Source organism: Histoplasma capsulatum, genomic scaffold (genome assembly GCF_000149585.1).
Source record: "Histoplasma capsulatum NAm1 scaffold_8 genomic scaffold, whole genome shotgun sequence".
Classification (NCBI taxonomy): domain Eukaryota; kingdom Fungi; phylum Ascomycota; class Eurotiomycetes; order Onygenales; family Ajellomycetaceae; genus Histoplasma; species Histoplasma mississippiense.
In genome coordinates this window covers 30,767-52,078 of record NW_001813975.1, presented here as the reverse complement: position 1 = coordinate 52,078, position 21,312 = coordinate 30,767, and the positions used below count along the sequence as shown (strand labels likewise).

Sequence of the window (21,312 nt, the reverse complement as noted above, 5' to 3'; positions counted from 1 at the left end):
CCATCGAATAATCGCTGATGTGTGTGTTTAACGTTGATGACAGTCCACAGTCTGGAATTTGCGCTGGAATGAAGCAATGCACGTCTCAAGCGCGCGTATTAGCCGCGGGCGGTAAGGGGTAGCAAAATCATGTTCATCGCAGCCTTGGCTTTGATTTCTGATTTCTCATATATGATGTTTTTCTCTTTTTTCTTGTAATACAGTCTCGACCCTGAGATAGACAACCCTCATTGATCTCAAGACTTGGTGAAAATTATACCACTTGAGCACGAGTGAGCGCTCAGAAGTGCACTGAAATGAGTGGGCCATTGTGGGCGAGCTTGACTGAAGGGCGGAGGTATGTTTGGTGGAGGGGAAAAGAATCTACTCTCCTTCTATAAGCAGATTACACCATCTGCCCAAAGAAATTTATTATCGCTTCGTTATTTTAAAAAAAAAAAAAAAAAAAAAAAAAAAAAAAAAAAAAAAACTCCTTTCTAATATATAACCTGACTTTGCGGCTGTTGTTTCATTCGATATACTATCCTAGCCTATGGGACCTATGTATAGGCAAGATCTATGCAAACCCCGAAACGAAGCTCCAGACGTTGCCAAATGCATGTTTCGAGAACATATTGCAGCCGGAAGCCTCATAAATAATCAACGTTCCAGAGTTAGATAGCCCGCTCCTTTCCATCGCTGTTTTTACCTTCAGTTTGTTCACCATGCAGTGGAATTGAGCAATATCCCAGTGCCGGTATCAACGGAGTTTGGTGAGGGTGCATCCACCGGTACGGGATGATCCAAATAGGAATACTGCAATAGTAAGTGACGTGTCTGTGGTTGGAGATTGAAGAAAGGAGTCGCTTGTATGGCGAAAGTATGAAGGACCGAATGATCCCGTGACAAAGTGCTACGACGGGATAATTCCCTAAAAATGCCTTTTTTTCAATTGGAAAGCTGGCATTTAAAAAGAAATAAATAAAAAACAAAACCAATCATTTTTCATTTGTACCAGAATCTTCTCTCTTTAACAGCTGAATCTTGCCCATGGTGAGAACTGCGCCGGAATTAGCAGTTGTCGAATTCTCATCGCCAGTGCCTTGGTTGTTCCTATCACCATCCGTAGATGAACCCCCTTTCCCATTGGATTTCGCAGAGACGGCGTTCCGGTCATAGCTCGTTGGATCGATCCCCAAGACCCCGCCAATGTAGCCGCCACGCTCACCGGGGACACTAAACTCACGAAAAACGTATCGCCATTCATTCAGCCAGGCTTTGACCGCCTTGCCGACTTTGTCTTTGCCATTTTTACTGTGATGTCCTGTGCCGGTGATAGCGTAGAGCACCCGGCGGCCAAGTTTCGCGTGCTCCAGTAGGATATTCTCCAGATATTCAATTGCCTCGCTGGGATGCAGGCCGTGAAGGTCAACATACAGTTCGTCATCGCTGTTATTACTCAGATGCTTGTTTCGTTCTTCATAAAGATGCCGAGCCGCCTCACGATGCGCGCGGCGCATAGCCTCGTTCTCAGCTTGCCCACGGAGCGACAGAGCTTTGGCTGCACGAGCATCGTTCCTATTCCAAGCTTGTGCGGCACTGTGATATTTAATTTATTTTTTTCTTCTGGTTAGCTCCGTGAGGAGTCTAAAAGTAGTCTAAGACAAGACACTCCTTTGCAAAAACTTATTTCGCACGTTGCCATGAGTATGGCATCATGGCGATATTTGAGATACTGCTGATTGACGCGATTTCCCGTTTCAAGCCATGGAATGTGTTTAGGTGTAGGAATTGCCTGCGCCGCAGCACTATTTTCGCGACTCGTAGTGTACGTGCGATTAGATTTAGGAGTACCTTTCCGATGACCTGGCGCTGGAGACGGAGACATGCGGACAACATCAGCCAGCGAGGAAGGACTATTTTCCTTGTGTCCAGAATTATCGTGGTGGTGTCCATTCCCCCGTTTCCCATGATGTTTCTTCCCTGCCCCCTTTACTGCAGATAGAGTGGGAAATGCCTCGGGGTCGTCGACTGATAAAGCTGCAGGATTTAATTCACGATTTTGATGTCGACTTGTTGGCCGCGAGTGTGGGCGGCTTGCTTGACTTAAGGAACTGTTTTTGTTCCTAAAACTTGGGGAAGATGTACCATGGTATTGGCCTGTATGTTTGTGGCGCTGGTACGGACCAGCATTGGGCCAAGTTTCCATATTCGAAGGTTGTAGAGCAGGAAAGGAATCGTAATTATCCTGAAATTGGTATCCTGGCTGAGTGTTGTCAACAAAACCGTCAACAAAACCACCCATGTTAGCTCCATTGTGGCTGGTTATCGTCAGTGCTCCAACCAGGGTTGAAGGATCATGAGAAAAGGGGCAACCATCACCAGCAAGACAGCTGCCTTGCAACCAGTACCTATCATCGTATTAGCAAATCTCACATTATTCAGTGCTGGGCGAAAACTTACTTGCAAATGTGGCCAGTCAAATCATGACTGAACCGGCAGTCAGCCCTGAGGCACTGTCCAGTCGACAACCAGTACTTGCAGACCACGGGACTTCGTGTTTGGGTAGACGGCGTGACGGGGCGCATTTCGTCCATTGCCATGGATTTCCCCACTAAAATTCGAGCCTCGTTGGTGGGAGTAGCCGCATTTTCCTCCTCTTGATTCGCGAGGACAGCAATTGTAGCTCCCAGATCATACCCATTTGCCTCTAGAGCTTGTTCAATGTCTTCATTTGTTCTGCGATTCCCGAGAACGGATCTCAGAATGTCGTAGGGGCTCATATCAGGTGGCGCAGCCCACTCTGGAGCAGCCCCGCTCAGGCCTGTCGAGGGAGTCACACTCCTGGCATCGTCATTTACTAGCCAGTCCACATTATCGCTACCGAGGTCGCCGTATATTTCAGGAGCGGAAGTTTGATCGGAAAATTCGTAGGCGCTAAGGCTTGGGCTGTGGGGGATAGGGTGTGCCAGGGCAAGGCGTGGGGATGGGCGAGGTGATGTAAAAGGAGATGCGGTTAGGGACCTGGGTGCCCGAGGAAAGCCTCCTCGCGGGACAGGGAACCCGGGAGGAGCAGCGGGGCTCGTTCCCGAGTTGGATGGAGGGGAGAGAGGAGTGGAGGCACGAGGGATCTGCCAAGGGGCGGGTGAAGCGCGGCGAATAACCGTATGGCGGAGGGGGGGTGAGGAGTCAGGCTTGGCGGAGCTACGATGACGCCACAGCACATCCAATACCGCATTCTCCAATGAGCTGCCTAACAAGGAGACCTTCTCCCGAAGGAGGAGTTCAAGCTTTTCGGCCTTTTCTTCCTCTCCGGTGGAGCCATCCTCGAGAATCGGCAGACATATTTCGTAGATTTCTTCAGGGACCATCGTTGCGCGGCCGCAAGGTTGATGGTCTGGAGCGAGGAGGGGCTCACTTCTGGCAAAGTAGCGCAGGTGCGAAGGACAGGGGTGAAGGATGCCACCACGATTAAGAAAGTGACAAGATCTGTCAGCAAGATCGAAGATGGGGCATGATTTCAGTGCGAAGGGCCCCAGATGGTGGTGACGCAGAAACTCGGGGTGGTGGTGGTAGCTGGTGGAGGATGAGTGTTCTATAGGGTGTGATTACATGGCAGTCGTGGCACCCAGAAAGATGACAGAAGGAGCTGGACATCAAAGAGAGTAGAAGAAGCAGAAGCAAGCAGCATGCGGTATATATCTACAAGCCTGTATAGAGCAGCATTACAGGCCAGCAGGGAGAGATGGAGAAGAGAAGTGGTGGTAGCGTATGTTGTATGTTTTGGTGGTTTGAGTTGGGAAGTTGGAGCGTGGCCTTAAGAAGTTCGTAAGGCCAATGAGGCTGACTGACATTGACTTCGCGAACGTGACATGGATAAATAAGCTCATTGACGGATGCGGATCTACAGGACCACAGGTGTCTAAGAATGCTTCCTTCTGATGCCATCCATAATCGAGACCTTGGAAGGGATGCATATATACGTGGAGCCCGGGTGCACTTTTCCAGTCACTGCTAGCTAGCTATGGGGAACCTGGCTGTTCAAACAGTAGTTACTCTGTAATCAGGCGTCTCAGGATCTCGAAACAAAACCCGGCGCACGAGGGTTCTGCTTCTTCTTCTTCTTCTTCTTCTTCTTCTTCTCCTTCTACTTCTATTAAATCCCCCAATGCGTAATGCCCGAACCTGAAATAATCTATTACTATTGCCAGTGGCTTTGTCATTTTGTTGCAGGTTTTGTTGAATTCTCGTCTGTCTGTCTTGTCTGTCTGCGTGTTTCATCGTTGCTTATTTAGCCGCCAGCGCCGCGTGTTCTGACGCCGGTTAAAATATTTAGTAACCTGCTCAGCCCATCTTTAACCGTCATCGTTGTCGCGCTCTGCTCTCTGGTGATATATTCATGCGACTTTCCCACGAACGGTGCAAACGCATCTCCCAGGGGCTGTATGCCACGCGAACAAATTCATCTCTCAGTTATCCGCGGATGAGCAAACCTCGCCTCACCACATCCATTTTCTTCAGAACCCGCCTCCCGCCGGGTCTATAAGAGATGCCAACTACAAACGATCTCTCACCTCCCTTGCTAACACACCCGGATGAATCCCTCTCTCCCACTTTTGAATCAATCCACCCGCCATGGAGCCGATCTCGCTCGAGTCTCTTCCGCTCTTCCAGCAGATGGAGCTCCTCACTCTTCTCGGGCCCACCAAACTCCCTGCGCGATAGAGCTATAAACAAAATGAATCATTCCTACCAACGTGTCTCTTCCACTTTCCAGAGGATGACTCTTCTGCAGAAAGTCGGCTCCGTGTTGGCAGCTGTTGTGGTCATTGCATTGGGGCTGGGATTTATGATTCTTACAGGTCATATATTTAAATGGCTGGAGCCTGTTGCGGAGGATTGGGAGAACTCCAAACTTGCATATTTCGTCCTGATGTTATGCACGTTTACCGTTTCTTTTCCTCCCCTTCTTGGATGGTCGACCATCGGAACTGTGGCCGGGTTTATATTTGGTGTTTGGAAAGGGTATGTCTTGCTTCCTACAGAGTGGTGATAGTCTTAACTTGTGGAAAAATATCTCCCCTATGTTTACGTATAAGATTGGTGTTGACACTGATATTTTGCCCTTAGATGGCTCATATACGGTATTGGAACTGTCCTTGGCTCGACTTGTTCCTTCATCGTCTCTCGAACACTCCTCTCGTCCTTCGTCCATCGATTAATGGAACATGATAAACGCTTTGCTGCCCTCGCACTGACTCTAAAATACGATGGCTTAAAATTACTTTGTATGATCAGACTTTGCCCATTGCCATATTCAATATGTAATGGAGCCATATCGACTTTCCCCACAGTGCATCCCCTCATGTACGGCCTTGCTACTACTATCATATCTCCAAAACTGTTGGTCCCGACCTTCATCGGCAGCAGACTGCGCATTCTAGCGCAAAACGGCGAGACGATGAGCGCTGGCTCGAAAGCCATCAATATTATCAGCATCTTGGTCAGCATGGTTGTAGGTATCTTTACTGGGTGGTATATATACAGAAAGTATGTAAAATCCACACACTCAGCTTCATATCCCTAGTTAATAACACCGCCCTAAATTTTGCCTCCATTTTTATTTTTATTTTTTTAATTGCTTTTAATTTGTGACGTTCCAAACTTTACACCGAAAAATTTCACATCATATCCATCTCCACGGTAAATTAAAAATAACATGCATATTAAATGAACTTCCAAATAGTACCCTCGCGCGCTCCAAGGAGCTCGAAGCCGAAGAGCGCGCTAACAATAATATCCGACGACTCGTGGCCAATGATGCGCACCAGCCCCAATCGCCAGGTATCTTCTCAGATGATTCGGAAGAAACCGCGGCTGCCCAGGCGCTTGACGAGGAATCTCGCATTGGCTTCCGAAGCGATGGTGTTGTGCACGGTTATGATCTGGATGCGGACATTGATGATGACCACGTTGCCATTGGTCCGATCGGATATCATGATGATTTTACGGATAATGATTCTGATGTTTTTGATGATGGGGATGGGGATGGGACTGCTGATGCTACTGAGACGTTTAGTTTGCATCGACATATAGAGTCCAAATAGATTCTGTTTTCAATCAGGTTCGTTTGCGGACTGCCTCTGTTACCTTTTTCCTTTTCCTTTTCCTTTTCTTTTTGTGGATCAAATTTGGCTTTTGCTTTTAAATTATCCTTTATCATTGCCCGTTTTCCTTTTAAAAGGTTCATTGTTCTGCTCTGCTTTGCGTTTTATGGTTTTTGGTCGCAAGGCTCGGCCTTTGGTATATATCATATTATATCTTGTTAAGACATGGTGCATGTTTTGTATGATCATGAATTGGCTCATTTTCATGTTGTATTTTTAGATATACACACTTTTATTAGTGAAAGAATAGAAGATCAAAAAATACCCTCTGTTTCATCATATGGGCTGGATGTCTCGGGGATTGAGGTTCAGGCTGACAGAGAGTCCATTGAAATATGACTCAAGTACCTCCACACCCTTGACAGTGTTCAAGTTACTTTCCTCGCAGCTTCAATCTTCAATGAAATGCAAGAGTGTTGCTCAATAATAAAGTCTCTGTTCAAAAGGAAACTTGTACTATGAGTGAGTTGGCGTTATGTGAACGATTGCCAGCTAATCAGCTTGAAAGAAATGTAAACATGCTCAAACTTCATAGGGCTTTCTTGTACGCAATGTCACGCTATACATTTGGCTTTTCTTTTCCAATCTCATAATTCTGTTCCTCTCACTGATTGACTTGTCTCAGTCATTCCCTTGATATCACTTTTTCTTAGGAGTAGGAACGGGACAACAATGACAGCTCATTGTGTTGTCTAATAACAATCAACAATCGCTAACCTTTGTATTTATTATTTATTTGCAGACGGTGTTGATGACTCGATATTCCTCAGGTTGCGAACCGTAAAAAGCCGGGTGAGCTTCTGCTCAACAGAAGAAACCAGATGCAGGCTTCGGTTTCAGAGACCACCAGCAGGCTTCAAGGCATGTAGGGTACTCTGGATTTTGCAAGAAGTCCTCACTCAGAAAACCACTGGCTCATGAAAACAGCTCTGCTAGTGAAATCGACAGTGGAAGTCATAAGCATGAAGAAATGCAACCACAGACAGAGCTATGGAATAATAGACATTTTGGGATCCTCTGTGAGAGTTCGCTAGTCCAAAATCGGGTCCTCTTGCAGAAAACTGGACAGGGGACGCTAAACGAAGGAAACCATGGGCTGCAGAGAATCTGCTTGCCTCATATTTGCTGGACTCATGTAGCATGACGACCTTTCCCGACTAGGAAATTCAACAAGATAGCGACAGATGTCAAGGCTGCGATCGAAGCCTGCTAGAGCCTTCCAATTCTCTGGCGCCCTCTAAAGTTGGCTGAGTATGTCTGACCTGGTTGAGACTTGTACAATACATTGTGGCATTCGCAGTATTTTCATCCGAGGGCCGACATTTGGCTTCGCCAATGATTAAATTTGATTATATGGTGGTTAAGTGGTTGGGCTCATTCGTGCATTTGCATCACTTTCCGCTATACTAGGCTTCAGGGATACCATGAAACAGGACAATAGAGGGACATGCAACGATTGATGGAGCATAAGACATTGTTTAGATGTGGTTGTTCACCATCCTTCACAGAGCTGCAACCCATGAACAGGGGGAGATTGCAGGCCTTTATCTCAACAGAGGCGCAGATATAATTTTCACCGTGGGATCGGGATTTCGCGTCCAGCGTTTGCCCCATACCTCCAGGGAGTTGTGCGGTTAGTTGTAAATTAATGCTAGGCTCGGCGAGATGCGACATATCTCTTGATGAAGGCTATACGCTTCGACTTGCATCTAAGCAAGGGTTAGTCAGTTAAATATCGAAATATTTTTCAGGTTTTAAGAGCTTGCAACAAGGGGAATATGCCATAAATGATATAGGGGATAGTTATAAATGTTTGAGACCAGATTGCAATGTCAGGGCATAAAAAAGTCATAACAAACGCCTTCAATTCTTCGTGGTTTGCCCCTCAGCATTGATCTGTCGAACAAAAATATGAAAATCCCTGAAGATTTAGAGATAGACACCGAAGTGTGTGGAAATATAGATTGCTGTGGCTTGGTCTCAGAAGTACGCAGCAAATCGGTCGTGGAAACAGAGCAAAGAAGCGAGACACATGACTTGGATACATCCGAGGGGAGTGCAACCTCAACTGGAAACATACATATATATATATATATATATATATATATACTATGTCCGACTCTTATAGAGGATATTGACAAACAAACACCACATAGATGTCTAACATGGCCCATTATATCCATTGACGGAGGCTACAGTCTCCCCTTTCACACTTCTATGTGTCTGGACTCCCAACTCAAGGGCAAGTAAATCGATTATCTGAATTATGTTCTTCTCGTGTCATATCACTCCCCCTTCTTTATTCCTATCTCGCATGTCTAATGTATCAATCCCATGATATAGATTAGCAAGAACATTATCTGACTGTACATTCTAGGGCCTGGAAGATATTGGATGATCCATCGGTTCCGACACCCACATCTAAAGTCGATCTCTGATAGGCGACCGTCCACCCTATATCATAGTGAGGATGGCAAAAGTTGTTGACATATCAGTATAATGAGGAACATAGCCAACGCCATTCGGTAGACTTTAATATTGGAGTTGTTCGTGTCGTGTTTGCCTTTGTTGCTACCGAGGGGATGAATCGACTTATCTTTGACCTCATACTCTAATTTCGCCATGTTCGGAATTGCTGGTAACTTGCTCACTCAACCTCATGACCCAGCAGAACTAACCACCAAGATCACACTTTGTGAAGAAAATTCATTGAAGAAGATGCTAGATATCCAACATGATATCGGACCTCATTCCCATACATCCATTGTAAACGATGCCATCGCAGAGGTCACCCTTGAAACGCTGCACACAGCGGAACTACAGATACCAAACCCCGATAACAAATTACCTCTACAGAAAACCCAATGTGATACGGGAATTGGTTTGTTTTCGAAAGACTCACAACTTTCCTCATCTACGGATTCTCTAGAGGATGATTCCCAAGGTTTGGATCGCTTGTCACGGGAGCGAGATACTTTCACCGACAGTCATCGTGAGACGCCGAATGGGTCGATGACCTCAGCGTCTCTCAGCTTTCCGTTACCTCCTCCTAGATCTACCTCCCCCAGCACACAAATGAACGACAACTTGGGCCTCGAATTTACAACAAAAAGTCAATCTGCAGATGGGGCCCCAGACTATTGTAACTCTAGACCCAGGTCATCAATCCCCTCGCGACTTTCGGCATCCACGTATGCCCAGCAATGCGTTGCTGCAGCTCATGCCTCGCGACTCAACCCCTACGCGCTGCACAAAGGTGAACAGGCCCTGCTGCAGGATGACCTTTGTCACCTCCATGTTACAGTGTATCTTAATATCCGGAATGGAATCCTTCGGCTGTGGACAAGAAACCCTATGGTCAGCGTTACCCGAGAAGAAGCACTTGGCTGTGCAAAGGACTTTCGATGGATGAATCTAGCGTCTTTTGCGTACGACTGGCTCGTTCGTAATGCGTATATCAACTTTGGGTGCGTCCATATTCCGAGAGCACCAATAGCCGCAAAAAAGGGCCGGAGGAAAGATGGGCCAACGGTAGTTATAATAGGGGCAGGCATGGCAGGCCTAGGTTGTGCCAGACAATTACAGGGACTTTTTGACCAATACCCGGACACAACCACTCCGCCAAAAGTGATATTGCTGGAAGGCCGAAAGAGGATAGGTGGACGCGTATACTCTCATCCACTAGAATCCCTACAATCAAGTCAATTACCACCAGGTTTACGACCTACGGCTGAAATGGGAGCACAGATCATTGTAGGCTTCGATCATGGAAACCCGCTTGATCCAATCATTCGCGCTCAACTGGCTCTCCGATACCATCTACTAAGAGATATCTCAACGATTTACGATATTGACGGTACCCCCGTCGATGAGCTTAGGGACGCGATGGTAGAGAAACTTTACAATGATATTCTTGACCGCTCTGGAGTTTACCGTCATAAGCCAGTTGTTACTCCTGTTGCGGAAGGTGACAGGGAGCTGATCGATTCCGGCCGTGACTCGTCTGTCGACGACGGGCTCACAATTAGACAATATGAAGAAGCTGCGGCCTCAGGGACTATAGGAATGCTATTGCCCTCTAAGCGTGTTCGAAGGGGTGTCAGCCACAAAACTGCAAATGTCAGAACGTCTGCAAGTTTTCCGCTCTCTGATCTTGGGGCAACCAATAATCATTCAGCAGCCATTGCATGCCAAGCAATGGGATGGAAGTTAAGAAATGGAGTTACTAGCCGCGACTCCATATCCTTAGATCGGATTGCGAGTAAATCTAAGACCCAATCACTGGGCACAGTTATGGACGATGGAATAAGGCAATATCAAAAACTGTTACCGTTGGGGCCCAAAGATATGAGATTGTTAAATTGGCATTTTGCGAATCTAGAATATGCGAATGCTGCGAACGTGGGGAAGCTCAGTTTATCTGGTTGGGATCAGGACATGGGCAATGAGTTTGAAGGGGAGCATGCTCAGGTGGTGGGAGGCTACCAACAAGTACCGCGGGGACTTTGGTCCTTTCCAGATAAACTGGATGTTCGAACCAACAAGAATGTGACAAAGATATCCTATGACCCACGAGGGTCGTCCAGTAATAAAACTTCCGTCCATTGTGAAAATGGCGAAATTATCCAGGCAGATAAAATCGTTATCACCGCTCCTCTAGGTGTACTCAAAAAGGGATCTATCAAATTCGAGCCCCCTCTCCCAGAATGGAAGACAGGCCCTGTGAACAGACTTGGTTTTGGAACTATGAATAAGGTTATTCTCGTTTTCGAGAAACCGTTTTGGGATTGTGAAAGAGATATGTTCGGTCTGCTTAGGGAACCTACAACAAAAAACAGTTTATCTCAATCGGACTACAGCCAAAACCGTGGCAGATTTTATTTATTCTGGAACTGTATCAAAACTGCTGGGCTCCCAGTATTGATTGCCCTTATGGCCGGTGATGCCGCACACCAAGCCGAGAGAATGTCCGACTCTGAAATCCTCAGCGAAGTTACATCCCAGCTTCGCAACATTTTCAAACATATTGCCGTACCTGATCCCCTAGAAACCATTATCACACGCTGGGGTCAGGACAAGTTTGCCAATGGCAGTTATTCCTACGTTGGGACAGAGGCACTGCCTGGAGATTATGACCTTATGGCCAAACCAATTGGGAATCTGTATTTCGCTGGTGAAGCTACCTGTGGCACGCATCCAGCTACAGTGCATGGAGCATACCTCTCTGGGCTTCGTGCCGCATCCGAAATACTCGAGTCCATTATTGGCCCAATCACTTTCCACAAACCTCTTGTTCCCACCAGGAGCAAGGCAGCCAATACGATGTCTATCGCAACCGTGAATGGCACTATTCCCAATCGTACTCCGGCCAACGGACGGAAGCGAATGGCACCACTGACGACCGAAACTCATAAATCCCCCGGGAAAACTGCTGCTGCACCCCGATCAAACAACTCTTTTCCCTCCGCGTCCTCCCTTCGCGAAGCCTACGATAAAGCAATGTGGGAAGCAATTATTGGCGAACTCGGCCCCGCTGAACCGCGGCCAGCAAAGAAACCACTCAATCCATTCCTACTATACCAAAAGGATTACTGGCACATCTGTAAGACGAAATGCGATGATGCCCGTCGCGCCAGCACAGGTAATATCAATGCCAAAGCGCCCCGGGACGAGATTCGCCAGGCCCTGGGCCAGATGTGGCGCGATGCTCCTGAAAATATCCGGCAACCATACCTTGACCAAATCGCGGTGCACCGTTTTGAAAATGACGAGTCATTGGAAAAATGGAAGGAGAGGATCATTGAATGGGAGCGGAAGACGTATGAAGTGAAAGATCGGTGGTGTGAGGCAAATCCGTTTGATGCGTTTAAAATTGAAGCTACGAAGAAGTATTTAGAGAGTATTGAGGGCTAGGATTAGAAGAAGCTGTGAACTCGAACTGGGGAGGAAGGTTGCGTGAATTAAGTGAGTCTATTGGGAGGTTTGATTCCCTACTTTTATCTTCAAACGTTGCAGGTTACAGGTATCATTCCTCCATTCGTCCTCTACTTTTTTCTCAAGTTTCCAGTCGCAATACTGATTGTATTCGAATATAAAGAGTTAGGTGTCTCTCGTGGGGTGGGAGCATGGTTCGGTGGCTACGCTACCGTCTATTAAGAGAATTCCTTCATGGATGTTTATATGGGAGGCAAAGTCATTTCATGGCGCATCGCTTCTTATGTTAATTTTCCCTATACTTTCACTTCTGATTTTTGATTCATTTGTATTGTATGCATTTTACTCGTATGTACTGTATGTATGTACATTGGCTTTCTCTGTTTTCCCTCCTTCCGTCTCTCAGTAGGCAGCGGTTGTGGAAACAACCAATGAAATGCTCATACACAATTATTAGAATGAAGCAAGTTAATGGACATGAGCATCCATGACTGAATTTTATCATGTGAATTTGTTCACATCATCTTCTCACTCAATAAATCCATGAATTGTAGTGTGTCATTTGAACAGCTATATGTCTATGATTTGCTGTCTAACCCAAGATATCCATTCAATACATATATAAGGTGGGATATATAATAAATCCAACACAACGAGAAAAAAATACGCTTTTATTTCTGGTCACCTGTTCCAACGCAACAATAAAATCTCTCCCCCCAGGGATTTCTCACGTCCAACCTAGAAACCAAACCCTAGGGAAATCCCCATGATACACATCTATCTTCTCAAAGCAGAGGATTCGACGAATACTCCAATGATGGAGCACCTTGCCTTCCTTGAATTGTCGATTGTTCGAGAGTCGAGGTAACGAGAGGTGGTTCGTGACCCCCTTCGGACTCCGCTAAGAACTTTTCAGCTTCAAGCGCAGCGATACAGCCAGATCCTATATCAATCGTAAATAAGTCATTAGCCCAACGGCCCATGGTAAAACAAGCATACAAGGGGCATCATATAACAAGGACAATACATACCCGCACTTGTAATCGCCTGCCTATATCTCTTATCCTGCACATCGCCCGCAGCAAATACGCCAGGGACACTCGTATAACTCGTTCCGGGCTTTGTAACAATATAGCCCTCCGAGTCCGTCTCTATCTGTCCCTTAACCAGTGCTGTTGCAGGGTCGTGTCCTACGGCGTAAAAAAGTCCATTGGCGGGCACTACCTCCTCGGCTCCGGAGACAACATCCTTAATCTTCAAATGTGTCATGAGTCCGCGTGGCGCAGGATCGCCCAGGACTTCGAGCGCAACGGTGTTAAACTTCACCTCAACCTTGGGGTTTGCCAACAACCTCTTCGCCATAGTCTTGCTGGCGCGCAATTTATCCTTTCGCACCAACACGGTCACCTTACTCCCATACTTCGTAAGAAACATAGCTTCCTCCGCAGCCGAATCCCCGCCGCCAATCACGAACAATGGCTTGTTGCGGAAAATAGGCACAGCTCCGTCACACACTGCGCACGCACTGATGCCATTTTGCCAATACCGCTCCTCACCGGGCAAATCGAGACGGCGGGCATTAGCGCCCGTGGCAATGATAATCGCATCAGTGGTGTGTGCGGGCCCATCGTTAGGCCCATCAGCATATTCTTTCCATAGCTTGAAGGGGCGCGAGGACAGGTCAATGCGCGAAACAGTTTCAGTGATGATATCCGTGCCGAAACGGATGGATTGGGCACGCATGCTGTCCATGAGCTCGGAGCCGCTGATTCCATTGGGAAAGCCAGGGAAGTTCTCGACGTCCGTGGTAGTGGTGAGTTGTCCGCCGGGAGCCGTGTTGTTGGCCATCATTCCTTCGTACAGAATCGGTTTTAATTCAGCGCGTGAGAGATAGATGGCTGCCGTGTGGGCAGCGGGGCCGGAGCCGATGACTTATTAATTTGCCCGCTTCATGGTTAGATGTAAACTCGAGGAGGGAGAGGGAGTTCTGGCACTTGGTATCCAGGGACTTGAAAGAATTTCAGTACTCACTGACGACTTTCGAGTGCGCCATCCTAGACGAGATGTGGGACGCGTTTCTGGCGCTCAATGGCGTCGTCGGGGTAAAAGAGAGAGCAGTGCCAGAGGGGGACGGTCTGTTCTGGAACGAGGCCGCAACAGCAACAGAGACTCCGACAGAGGATCGGAGGGGAAAAGGGGGAGCACGGCGGAAAATTGAGGAAAACAGCTTGATTTGATTGTATAAACTGGCTGAGAGGGGTTGCTGTTGAGGCTTTATGGTAGTATTTGCACGGTAGCTTGTTCCTTTCTTGTTGTTTTCTGGTGGTGGGGTTTGGAGGTGGAAACTCCAAAGATTTTGAGAAATGAGGTCAGTCAGTTCGGCGATGATTCTAAGAGAGGAATCTGTGTTAGCAACAAAGAGAGAAGAGAGATTGTCAGAAAAAGAAGAGACCTTATCGCTGAATAAATAATGGGAGAATGAGTTCGATTAGTTATCTATGCCTTTTCAACGACGTTGATTACCTGTTACCTATTACGGACTAGCGCACCGCACACATCTCAACCACCGAGACGTCCCACAACAAAATGATCAACCCGTGCTCTCTACTCCGTACAATGACGGCCTTGCATAATAATATTACTGGCTCTCTTTTGCGGATCCGATCAAACCTTGACTCAGTTCTCTCTGTGGGTTGTGAAAATTGCGTTTGAAAATGAATCCATGGCTAGCATACTCTGCTCTCTACTCTACACAAAGCTCATAACCAATGCGACAACTGCCTACCTCGTGACAGCACAATTGCTCTGACTATCCCAAAGTGTTTCCTTATTCCTTTTTACCTGAATCAGTTTTCTATCAAGTGGATCTCTCTGTGGTCATGGATGGTTTCACGTGGCTCACGTCATCATTAAGGGGGTTGCTTTTTTTGGCGGCTATTTATAGTCAATTTTGGGGCATGAGAGATCAGACACCCAGATGAGCTCCATATCAGATCCGCCTCCATTGCATAGGCCAAGGCGGGAGGCCGACTGGCGGCCGTTGTCACTTAATTTGCTAGGCAGCTAATCACCAGTAACAGTAACCTGGTCGGTTCATAGAGCAGGTCCGCTACAAATATGAAACCTTTCTCGCCAACTGAGCCTGTTCGTTTTGTTCATCCTACGCTGTGAATTTGCCCCTGGGAGTTGAAGGAATTCAGCTGGTACTCCAAGATCCAAAAACCGCTCTTGTGCTTTGCCGCTTGCTCGTTGCAGATTTTGCCTCCACTTAGGTGGTTAAACATCCGTTCAGTGGGTGGCGAATACGCATATCTCCAAAACCAATGGCTTCTTTTTTTTTCGAGTTGCAACCGGTTTGTGGCTACTATCGCTTCAAGCTTCCCTCGGCTCGTGATTCAGTTGAGTAGTAACTCCCTGCTAAATCGCCCCGAAGAAGGGATTCCCTTGGCTAGCATTGTTTATGGTGCAAGTAGGTGGATACCGCTAGCCATTATCCGGAAAATAAAAACTTGAACTTACAGTACGTACAGATCTGTAGAAGGAGTCGTGTTTAGCGGACTGCCAAGCATGTATATTTATACGGAGTACTTGCTTCAAAAATCCCGCTTTTTGCCTTGGATGTGTTCATATTTCCATTGGGATTCTATTGAATCTGTACACTCACTTAAAAAACATAAACTTCTACACTCCCTTATTCAAACTGTTCTTTTTACTCTGCAAACAAGATACGCAACAGAGAGTCTCTCACTAAGGTGGATAAAACGACGGGAGAGAGGGCGAGAGTCAATATTGACAGTAAAACAAACATGACCACCAAATTAAAAACGAAATCTCCCTTAACAACATCATCGCTATTCTCTACATCATCGTCCTGGGTAGATGATGCGGAATTCCTTTACTTCAGCCCAAACTTTGCCCAATACGAAGGCCCGTCGATGAGCCCGAAAGCCCACAAATGGCAGCAAGTCCCCATGCAATATGAACACGAAATGTATCTCCAACTCACAGCTGGCAACGACGGTGTTGCTGAGAAAACAGCAAGTCAACTCTATCTGGAGGTAAATCCCCCTTGACTTCGGCAACTGATGTTGCTCTGACAATCGCGAATCAAATTCATCGCAGCCCACCACACCATTTCACAAATCCCCTCTCAAACCACACGTTGTCTAGTTTATCCACTCTCTTTACTCATGGAGTTTACCTGTCAATCTAGGAACGAAGACGCCGTCTACACTCTCAATCTCAAGACCCGGCTATCTCTGGCCCGCAACAAAACTGCCCCAGCCCGATAGACTTCGAAGCCGCTGAGATAGAGAGAATACGAGCTGTCGAGCGTCAACGTGAGAGCCTCTCGAGATCCACAACAGCGATCAAGCAAAGTAACCCGAGGGCCTCTTCCGGACCGAGAACGATGGCGACAATGATGACAAAAGATGACTGGCTGTTTTGGATTTGAGAATGGAACAATGTACCATCATTTTCATTTTGTCATTTGTTCTGAGATATAACAGGCTTGTTATCTAGGTTTTACTTTAGTTTAATTTCCCTGTGATTTAGTTTTTGTGCTCCTCATTTAGCCTGGGTGTTGGGATAGGTGGGATATTTGCTATTGTTTAATAATGATGGGATTTTCGGGTTCTCGCATGCTTCGATTTCATATTACTCGATGGAGAATAAATTTCAATGTTTATTATTCTCTATTATCTTTTGGGGAGACATCACTGAATGTAAATATCATGACGAATCAAAAGGACCATGAGTCAAATACACCACGGGAAGTTAGGAAAAGAGAATATAAGGGATGTGGAAAATAAAACAACGATCTTGAGTATAAGTTCAACCATTATAACTTCGTCGGTAAAAGGAAAGAAAAACGTACAAGCCAAAAACCGAGAATCAATGCAAGTATCCCATTTTCAATAAGACAATATAATAGGATGTGATCAAATAGGAAAATGAATGCAGAGTAATGAAATAAATGAAGTCCATCCCATCCCTATTCATCACACCCGAATCTCGTCAAATCATATTAAGAATTAGATCATGAATGGCCCACCCCAACAAGCCCCTTCACTTCCTTCCCATGCTGATCGTGGCCTTGACTCTCCTCCCCCTCCGCTTCCATCTCAACAATAAATCGTTCCCACGTCGCCAGCACCCCCTGATAAAATTCCACATGTTTCTCTGCCAGCGCCCCTAATGTATCACGGAACTCCACGGCCTTAATGCGTTCAAAATCCGCCACTTCCCTGACGACCTCCTCATCGAACATTTCAGACGTGGTTTTGGAACTTTCAACTTCTCGCGTTAGTTCGTCGATGCGCAATTCGAGCTTGCGGATGCGCTCGCGACGAGATTGTTCATGGTCGACGCCGCGCATGTCTTCCATTTTAGAGCGGATGAAGGAGGCTGGGTTGCTGGTAAGTGGGTTGGGAGAGTAGTACGAGGCCGGGTTGTTGGCTAAAGAATCACGATCGAAAACGGCTTTGTTCCGGTAGTCGACAAGCGCTTCAAAGTCTAGCTGTTTTTGTTCGCGGGTTTTTAACAGGGACTTAAGGGAGAGGATATACGCTTCCATGTCCCGTAGGCTTCCCAGGTAGTTTTGGTCTGTGTGGTCTTTGAGGTCCTTTATACCTCGAGCGGTCTCTTCTACTGAGGCAGCAAAGATTTGCAACGGTGCTTCGACATCAGGCTCGAGCAAGACCAGCTTGCGGAATTGTGTGGCTAGTTCGTTGTAGTCGGTTTCTAGATCTGACTCTCGTCTAGCTACCCTTGCCACTATCTTCTCAACATGATTCAAGTCTTCATCTAATTTGTCCGCTTTCTCCCGCACCTCGATGAACCGCTTGTCTGGTTTGTGTACCTTCGTGAAAGCGTTGACAAAAGTGTCTGCAAAATTGTCAAAAATACCCGTTGGCCCGTTGCCGCCATCAGAGGTGCTGGTGGAGGTACGTGATGGGCGAAGGCGCATATGCGCGTTCCAATCTGCGGATTCGAGGAATACAACGAGAATTGGAGCACGGCGGAGGACAGGATGGAGAGATAGCCGCTTGAGGAACCGGTGAAGGGACCAAGCGCGACGGTTGGTGAAATCAGATCCAAAACGATCCCCACGCACGTATTCCATCTTATGCTTGTCTGGTAGCGGAGGGACAGCACAGGCTGGGTAATCGCGAAATAGTGTGTTATACAAGAAATTGAAATCCGAGTAGCGACGACGGACAGTGAAATCGGGTCTTTGGAACGATTTGAAGTCGGTCTAGTAGGGTTATTGCAAAAGATATATTAAGTTAGCTATGCAGGGTATATACCATTCGGTAGGTAATTAACAAAGCGAGGGGCCACAAACATGGGTGGTGATGAGATAAGATATATAGACATCTTTCGTGCCACTGTTTTCCTTCAACGGTGAATCTACTCTGCATTCAAGTATTCCATCTCCAATTCCCGCAAGCTCGCCACCAGGGTGTGGGGAAAGCTGCGGGCCCTCCTCTCCGGCGGAGCTCATCCTCCGCTTTCCATTTACATCATAGTCTGACCTCTCTGGTTCCTCCACATCAGTTCCGGAAGTTGTTGGCCTTGACAAATCGCTGTCGGGGCCATTCTTCCAAGAGACACTGTCAAAGTCGCTATGGTCCATAGTGGTCCAACCTCTTCCTGGTGAGGGGACCTGGGGTAGAAGCGTTGAGGTACGAGCTTAGCGTCGGCGGGGGAGCTGGGAAGTTTGGGCTGGCGATTCCTTCTGACTGGGGTCATAAAGCAAATGTAATCGTCCGAGGAGCTTTGGTATAAAGGGGCTACTCCAAATACCAGTCTAGTGAATTCGCTATTGTTCGTTGGCGGACAGAAGTAGATACGGAGTGCAGGCAACTCCATTCCAAGCTGGATGGATGGATGTTTGGATCCTTGGACAGTCAGCAATTCACGTGGTCTTGGCTTCGTCATAGCCGCCTTTTCTCATGGTACAACCCGATAGGGCTCAGCTATCACGGTTCAACATCGCAGGTATCACTGCCCTTTTTCTTTTTCTCTTAATGATGCTCACGTTTGCTCGCGAGCGATCCCTCTAGGATACCGATTGGACCCTCTTCTGAATATTGGATTTCTGCACGCATGCCTCATGGGTTACTTGCTTCTCGCAACAGGTTGCCTTGTGAACATGTCCCAACCCCATCCTCGATTCTCAACCACTCGCCGATATCAAGTAGCAGCTGTGCGAGACAAGGGATAGGGCATCTACCTAGAATAAATCTGTTTGGTTTTGGCTTGAAGCAACTTGGTGCCACACTCACTGGTGTCAAAGAGAGAAATCCGAAATTTAACAGTGTCATAATTTGCAATTTTCGCCTAGGAATCATTGATAATGGAAATTTATCTCTTTTTGAGCCAATGCCCCGCCCCGCCCCCGCGGTCAATGTGTTTCGGCTCTCGCCCCTGGTCCCGTTAACTTTCCGCCCTTGGCATCTTTAAATCAAGCAACCCGAAAACCAATACAAGAAGCCCCTATGTATACATATCTTCCCACATCTTCATACAAGCCTCATAACCGCCCCTTTGACATGCGCAATCTTCAAGCATACTGCATCTCTTCCCTGCCTCACCCTCAATAAAGATAACGTAGCTTGCAAGTTATACTGATCGAGCGGCGACGACTGCGGGAACGTATTCCCTGGCCCCGTCGTCTGGTCCCAGAGGATCTCCAGGCCCCCAAATGTAAAGCCTTCTGTTAGGTGTGGGCTTCGCGATTGGATCTCGTTCTGAATTAGACGGAGGAGGGCGCCGTGGGTAATGCAAGGGTCGATGAGTATTGGAGTGGACAAGTGGAAGAAGCGGAGCATTACGGGAATTGGGGCTGGGGATATGGCCATTGCGTTCGAGTGAGCAGAGGACCCAGGGTTTAATAAGGTGAATAGTATGAACTATTTCGATCTTATGTGCGGCTGTGTCAAACGGTAGAGTACCATCAGCATATAGTACGACTGAATGATAATGTATTGAGCGGGAAGTTTTCAAATTTGATGAAATATTCCAAAATATTTAACAAATTTTCCGTCTTGGGATTTGCGAACCGTTTTATGCGCAGATTAAATTCTACTAATCTCACAGTGTCTATTTCTTTGCAACCGTCGCCCTTACCATTGAGGTAGTTTACTCGATGCCATGCGTCTCGTCGCATACATATATGCGCATACATACATATATGTATGCGACTGCAAGAGCCAGAAACTCGTCATCCAACCAAAAATAAGCAATGACCGAATGCGTGGAATTGGCCATTCAAAGTTCCGCCCCCAAAATACATGCGCAGATTCAAACCGTTCCGTGTCCCTTCATCCCAACCTTTCCTCTCCCTATCCCCCGAAAACCCTTCCCACTCACTCGCCTCACCCACGCCGCCCTTCTCGACTTCAAACCACCACGCTTTGTCTTTCAGAAATATATGTTTCTGCGGTAGTATCTCCAACACCGCCCCAACATCTCCGTGACAATCTTCGTCGATTAAACCCACTGCCACCCCCAAAACATCCGGGTCCATATCATACTGCATAGAAACCGTCGAACCACAAAACCCGCGCGTGGCGAGTCTTAGTGTAGGCATTCCATTGCCGCAGGCAGGGGCTTCAGGATTGCCACTAACCGTGCCCAGCGCACTCACTCCCTCCCATTAGTGAGTGCGCTGGGCCCGGTTAGTGGCAATCCTGAAGCCCATGCCTGCGGCAATGGAATGCCTACACTAAGACTCGCCACGCGCGGGTTTTGTGGTTCGACGGTTTCTATGCAGTATGATATGGACTCGGATGTTTTGGGGGTGGCAGTGGGTTAAATCGACGAAGATTGTCACGGAGATGTTGGGGCGGTGTTGGAGATACTACCGCAGAAACATATATTTCTGAAAGACAACGCGTGGTGGTTTGAAGTCCGAGTAGGGCGGGAGTGGGTGAGGCGAGTGAGTGTGAAGGACTTACGGAGAATAGAATTTGATAACTGGCAGCAATGACTAAGATCTACCGCTCTACTCGGATACATATATATCTGCTTATACAGACGGAAGATGTTGATATCGGAAATCAATACCAAAGACATAATATCTGTCCAAGTCTATAGTTCTTAACGATGGAGCAGCACTCCGTGGTGGGAGGACGATGGTGTGGCGCGGCCTCATTCCTGGTTATCCATGCCCCCCCTGTCTGGGGTTTGGATAAACCGCCCTATAAGACCCGACAAGAGCGGG

At 47.1% G+C, this 21,312-nt stretch overlaps 7 protein-coding genes across 7 annotated transcripts; 3 read left to right on the top strand and 4 right to left on the bottom strand.

Annotated features, from left to right (window-relative positions):
* Positions 1-977: 977 nt before the first annotated feature.
* Positions 978-3,350, bottom strand: HCAG_07022 (predicted protein; the record flags this gene model as incomplete). The annotated part of the gene is made up of 4 exons (XM_001537550.1): positions 978-1,578; positions 1,677-2,010; positions 2,167-2,390; positions 2,443-3,350. The coding sequence occupies 4 exons, from the start codon at positions 3,348-3,350 to the stop codon at positions 978-980; spliced, it is 2,067 nt and encodes a 688-aa protein (XP_001537600.1).
* Positions 3,351-4,759: 1,409 nt separating this feature from the next.
* Positions 4,760-6,086, top strand: HCAG_07021 (predicted protein; the record flags this gene model as incomplete). The annotated part of the gene is made up of 3 exons (XM_001537549.1): positions 4,760-5,004; positions 5,110-5,529; positions 5,726-6,086. The coding sequence occupies 3 exons, from the start codon at positions 4,760-4,762 to the stop codon at positions 6,084-6,086; spliced, it is 1,026 nt and encodes a 341-aa protein (XP_001537599.1).
* A 2,682-nt stretch (positions 6,087-8,768) lies between these two features.
* On the top strand, positions 8,769-12,059 carry HCAG_07020 (conserved hypothetical protein; the record flags this gene model as incomplete). The annotated part of the gene is made up of 2 exons (XM_001537548.1): positions 8,769-9,027; positions 9,076-12,059. The coding sequence occupies 2 exons, from the start codon at positions 8,769-8,771 to the stop codon at positions 12,057-12,059; spliced, it is 3,243 nt and encodes a 1,080-aa protein (XP_001537598.1).
* Positions 12,060-12,865: 806 nt separating this feature from the next.
* Positions 12,866-13,928, bottom strand: HCAG_07019 (thioredoxin reductase; the record flags this gene model as incomplete). Its single annotated transcript, XM_001537547.1, has 2 exons — positions 12,866-13,023; positions 13,112-13,928. 2 exons carry the CDS (start codon positions 13,926-13,928, stop codon positions 12,866-12,868), a joined length of 975 nt encoding a protein of 324 aa, XP_001537597.1.
* Positions 13,929-15,886: 1,958 nt separating this feature from the next.
* Positions 15,887-16,536, top strand: HCAG_07018 (predicted protein; the record flags this gene model as incomplete). The annotated part of the gene is made up of 2 exons (XM_001537546.1): positions 15,887-16,138; positions 16,294-16,536. 2 exons carry the CDS (start codon positions 15,887-15,889, stop codon positions 16,534-16,536), a joined length of 495 nt encoding a protein of 164 aa, XP_001537596.1.
* A 585-nt stretch (positions 16,537-17,121) lies between these two features.
* HCAG_07017 (conserved hypothetical protein) lies at positions 17,122-18,720 on the bottom strand (the record flags this gene model as incomplete). The annotated part of the gene is made up of 3 exons (XM_001537545.1): positions 17,122-18,339; positions 18,430-18,499; positions 18,620-18,720. 3 exons carry the CDS (start codon positions 18,718-18,720, stop codon positions 17,122-17,124), a joined length of 1,389 nt encoding a protein of 462 aa, XP_001537595.1.
* Positions 18,721-19,609: 889 nt separating this feature from the next.
* HCAG_07016 (predicted protein) lies at positions 19,610-19,948 on the bottom strand (the record flags this gene model as incomplete). Its single annotated transcript, XM_001537544.1, has 1 exon — positions 19,610-19,948. One exon carries the CDS (start codon positions 19,946-19,948, stop codon positions 19,610-19,612), a length of 339 nt encoding a protein of 112 aa, XP_001537594.1.
* Between the last annotated feature and the right edge of the window lie 1,364 nt (positions 19,949-21,312).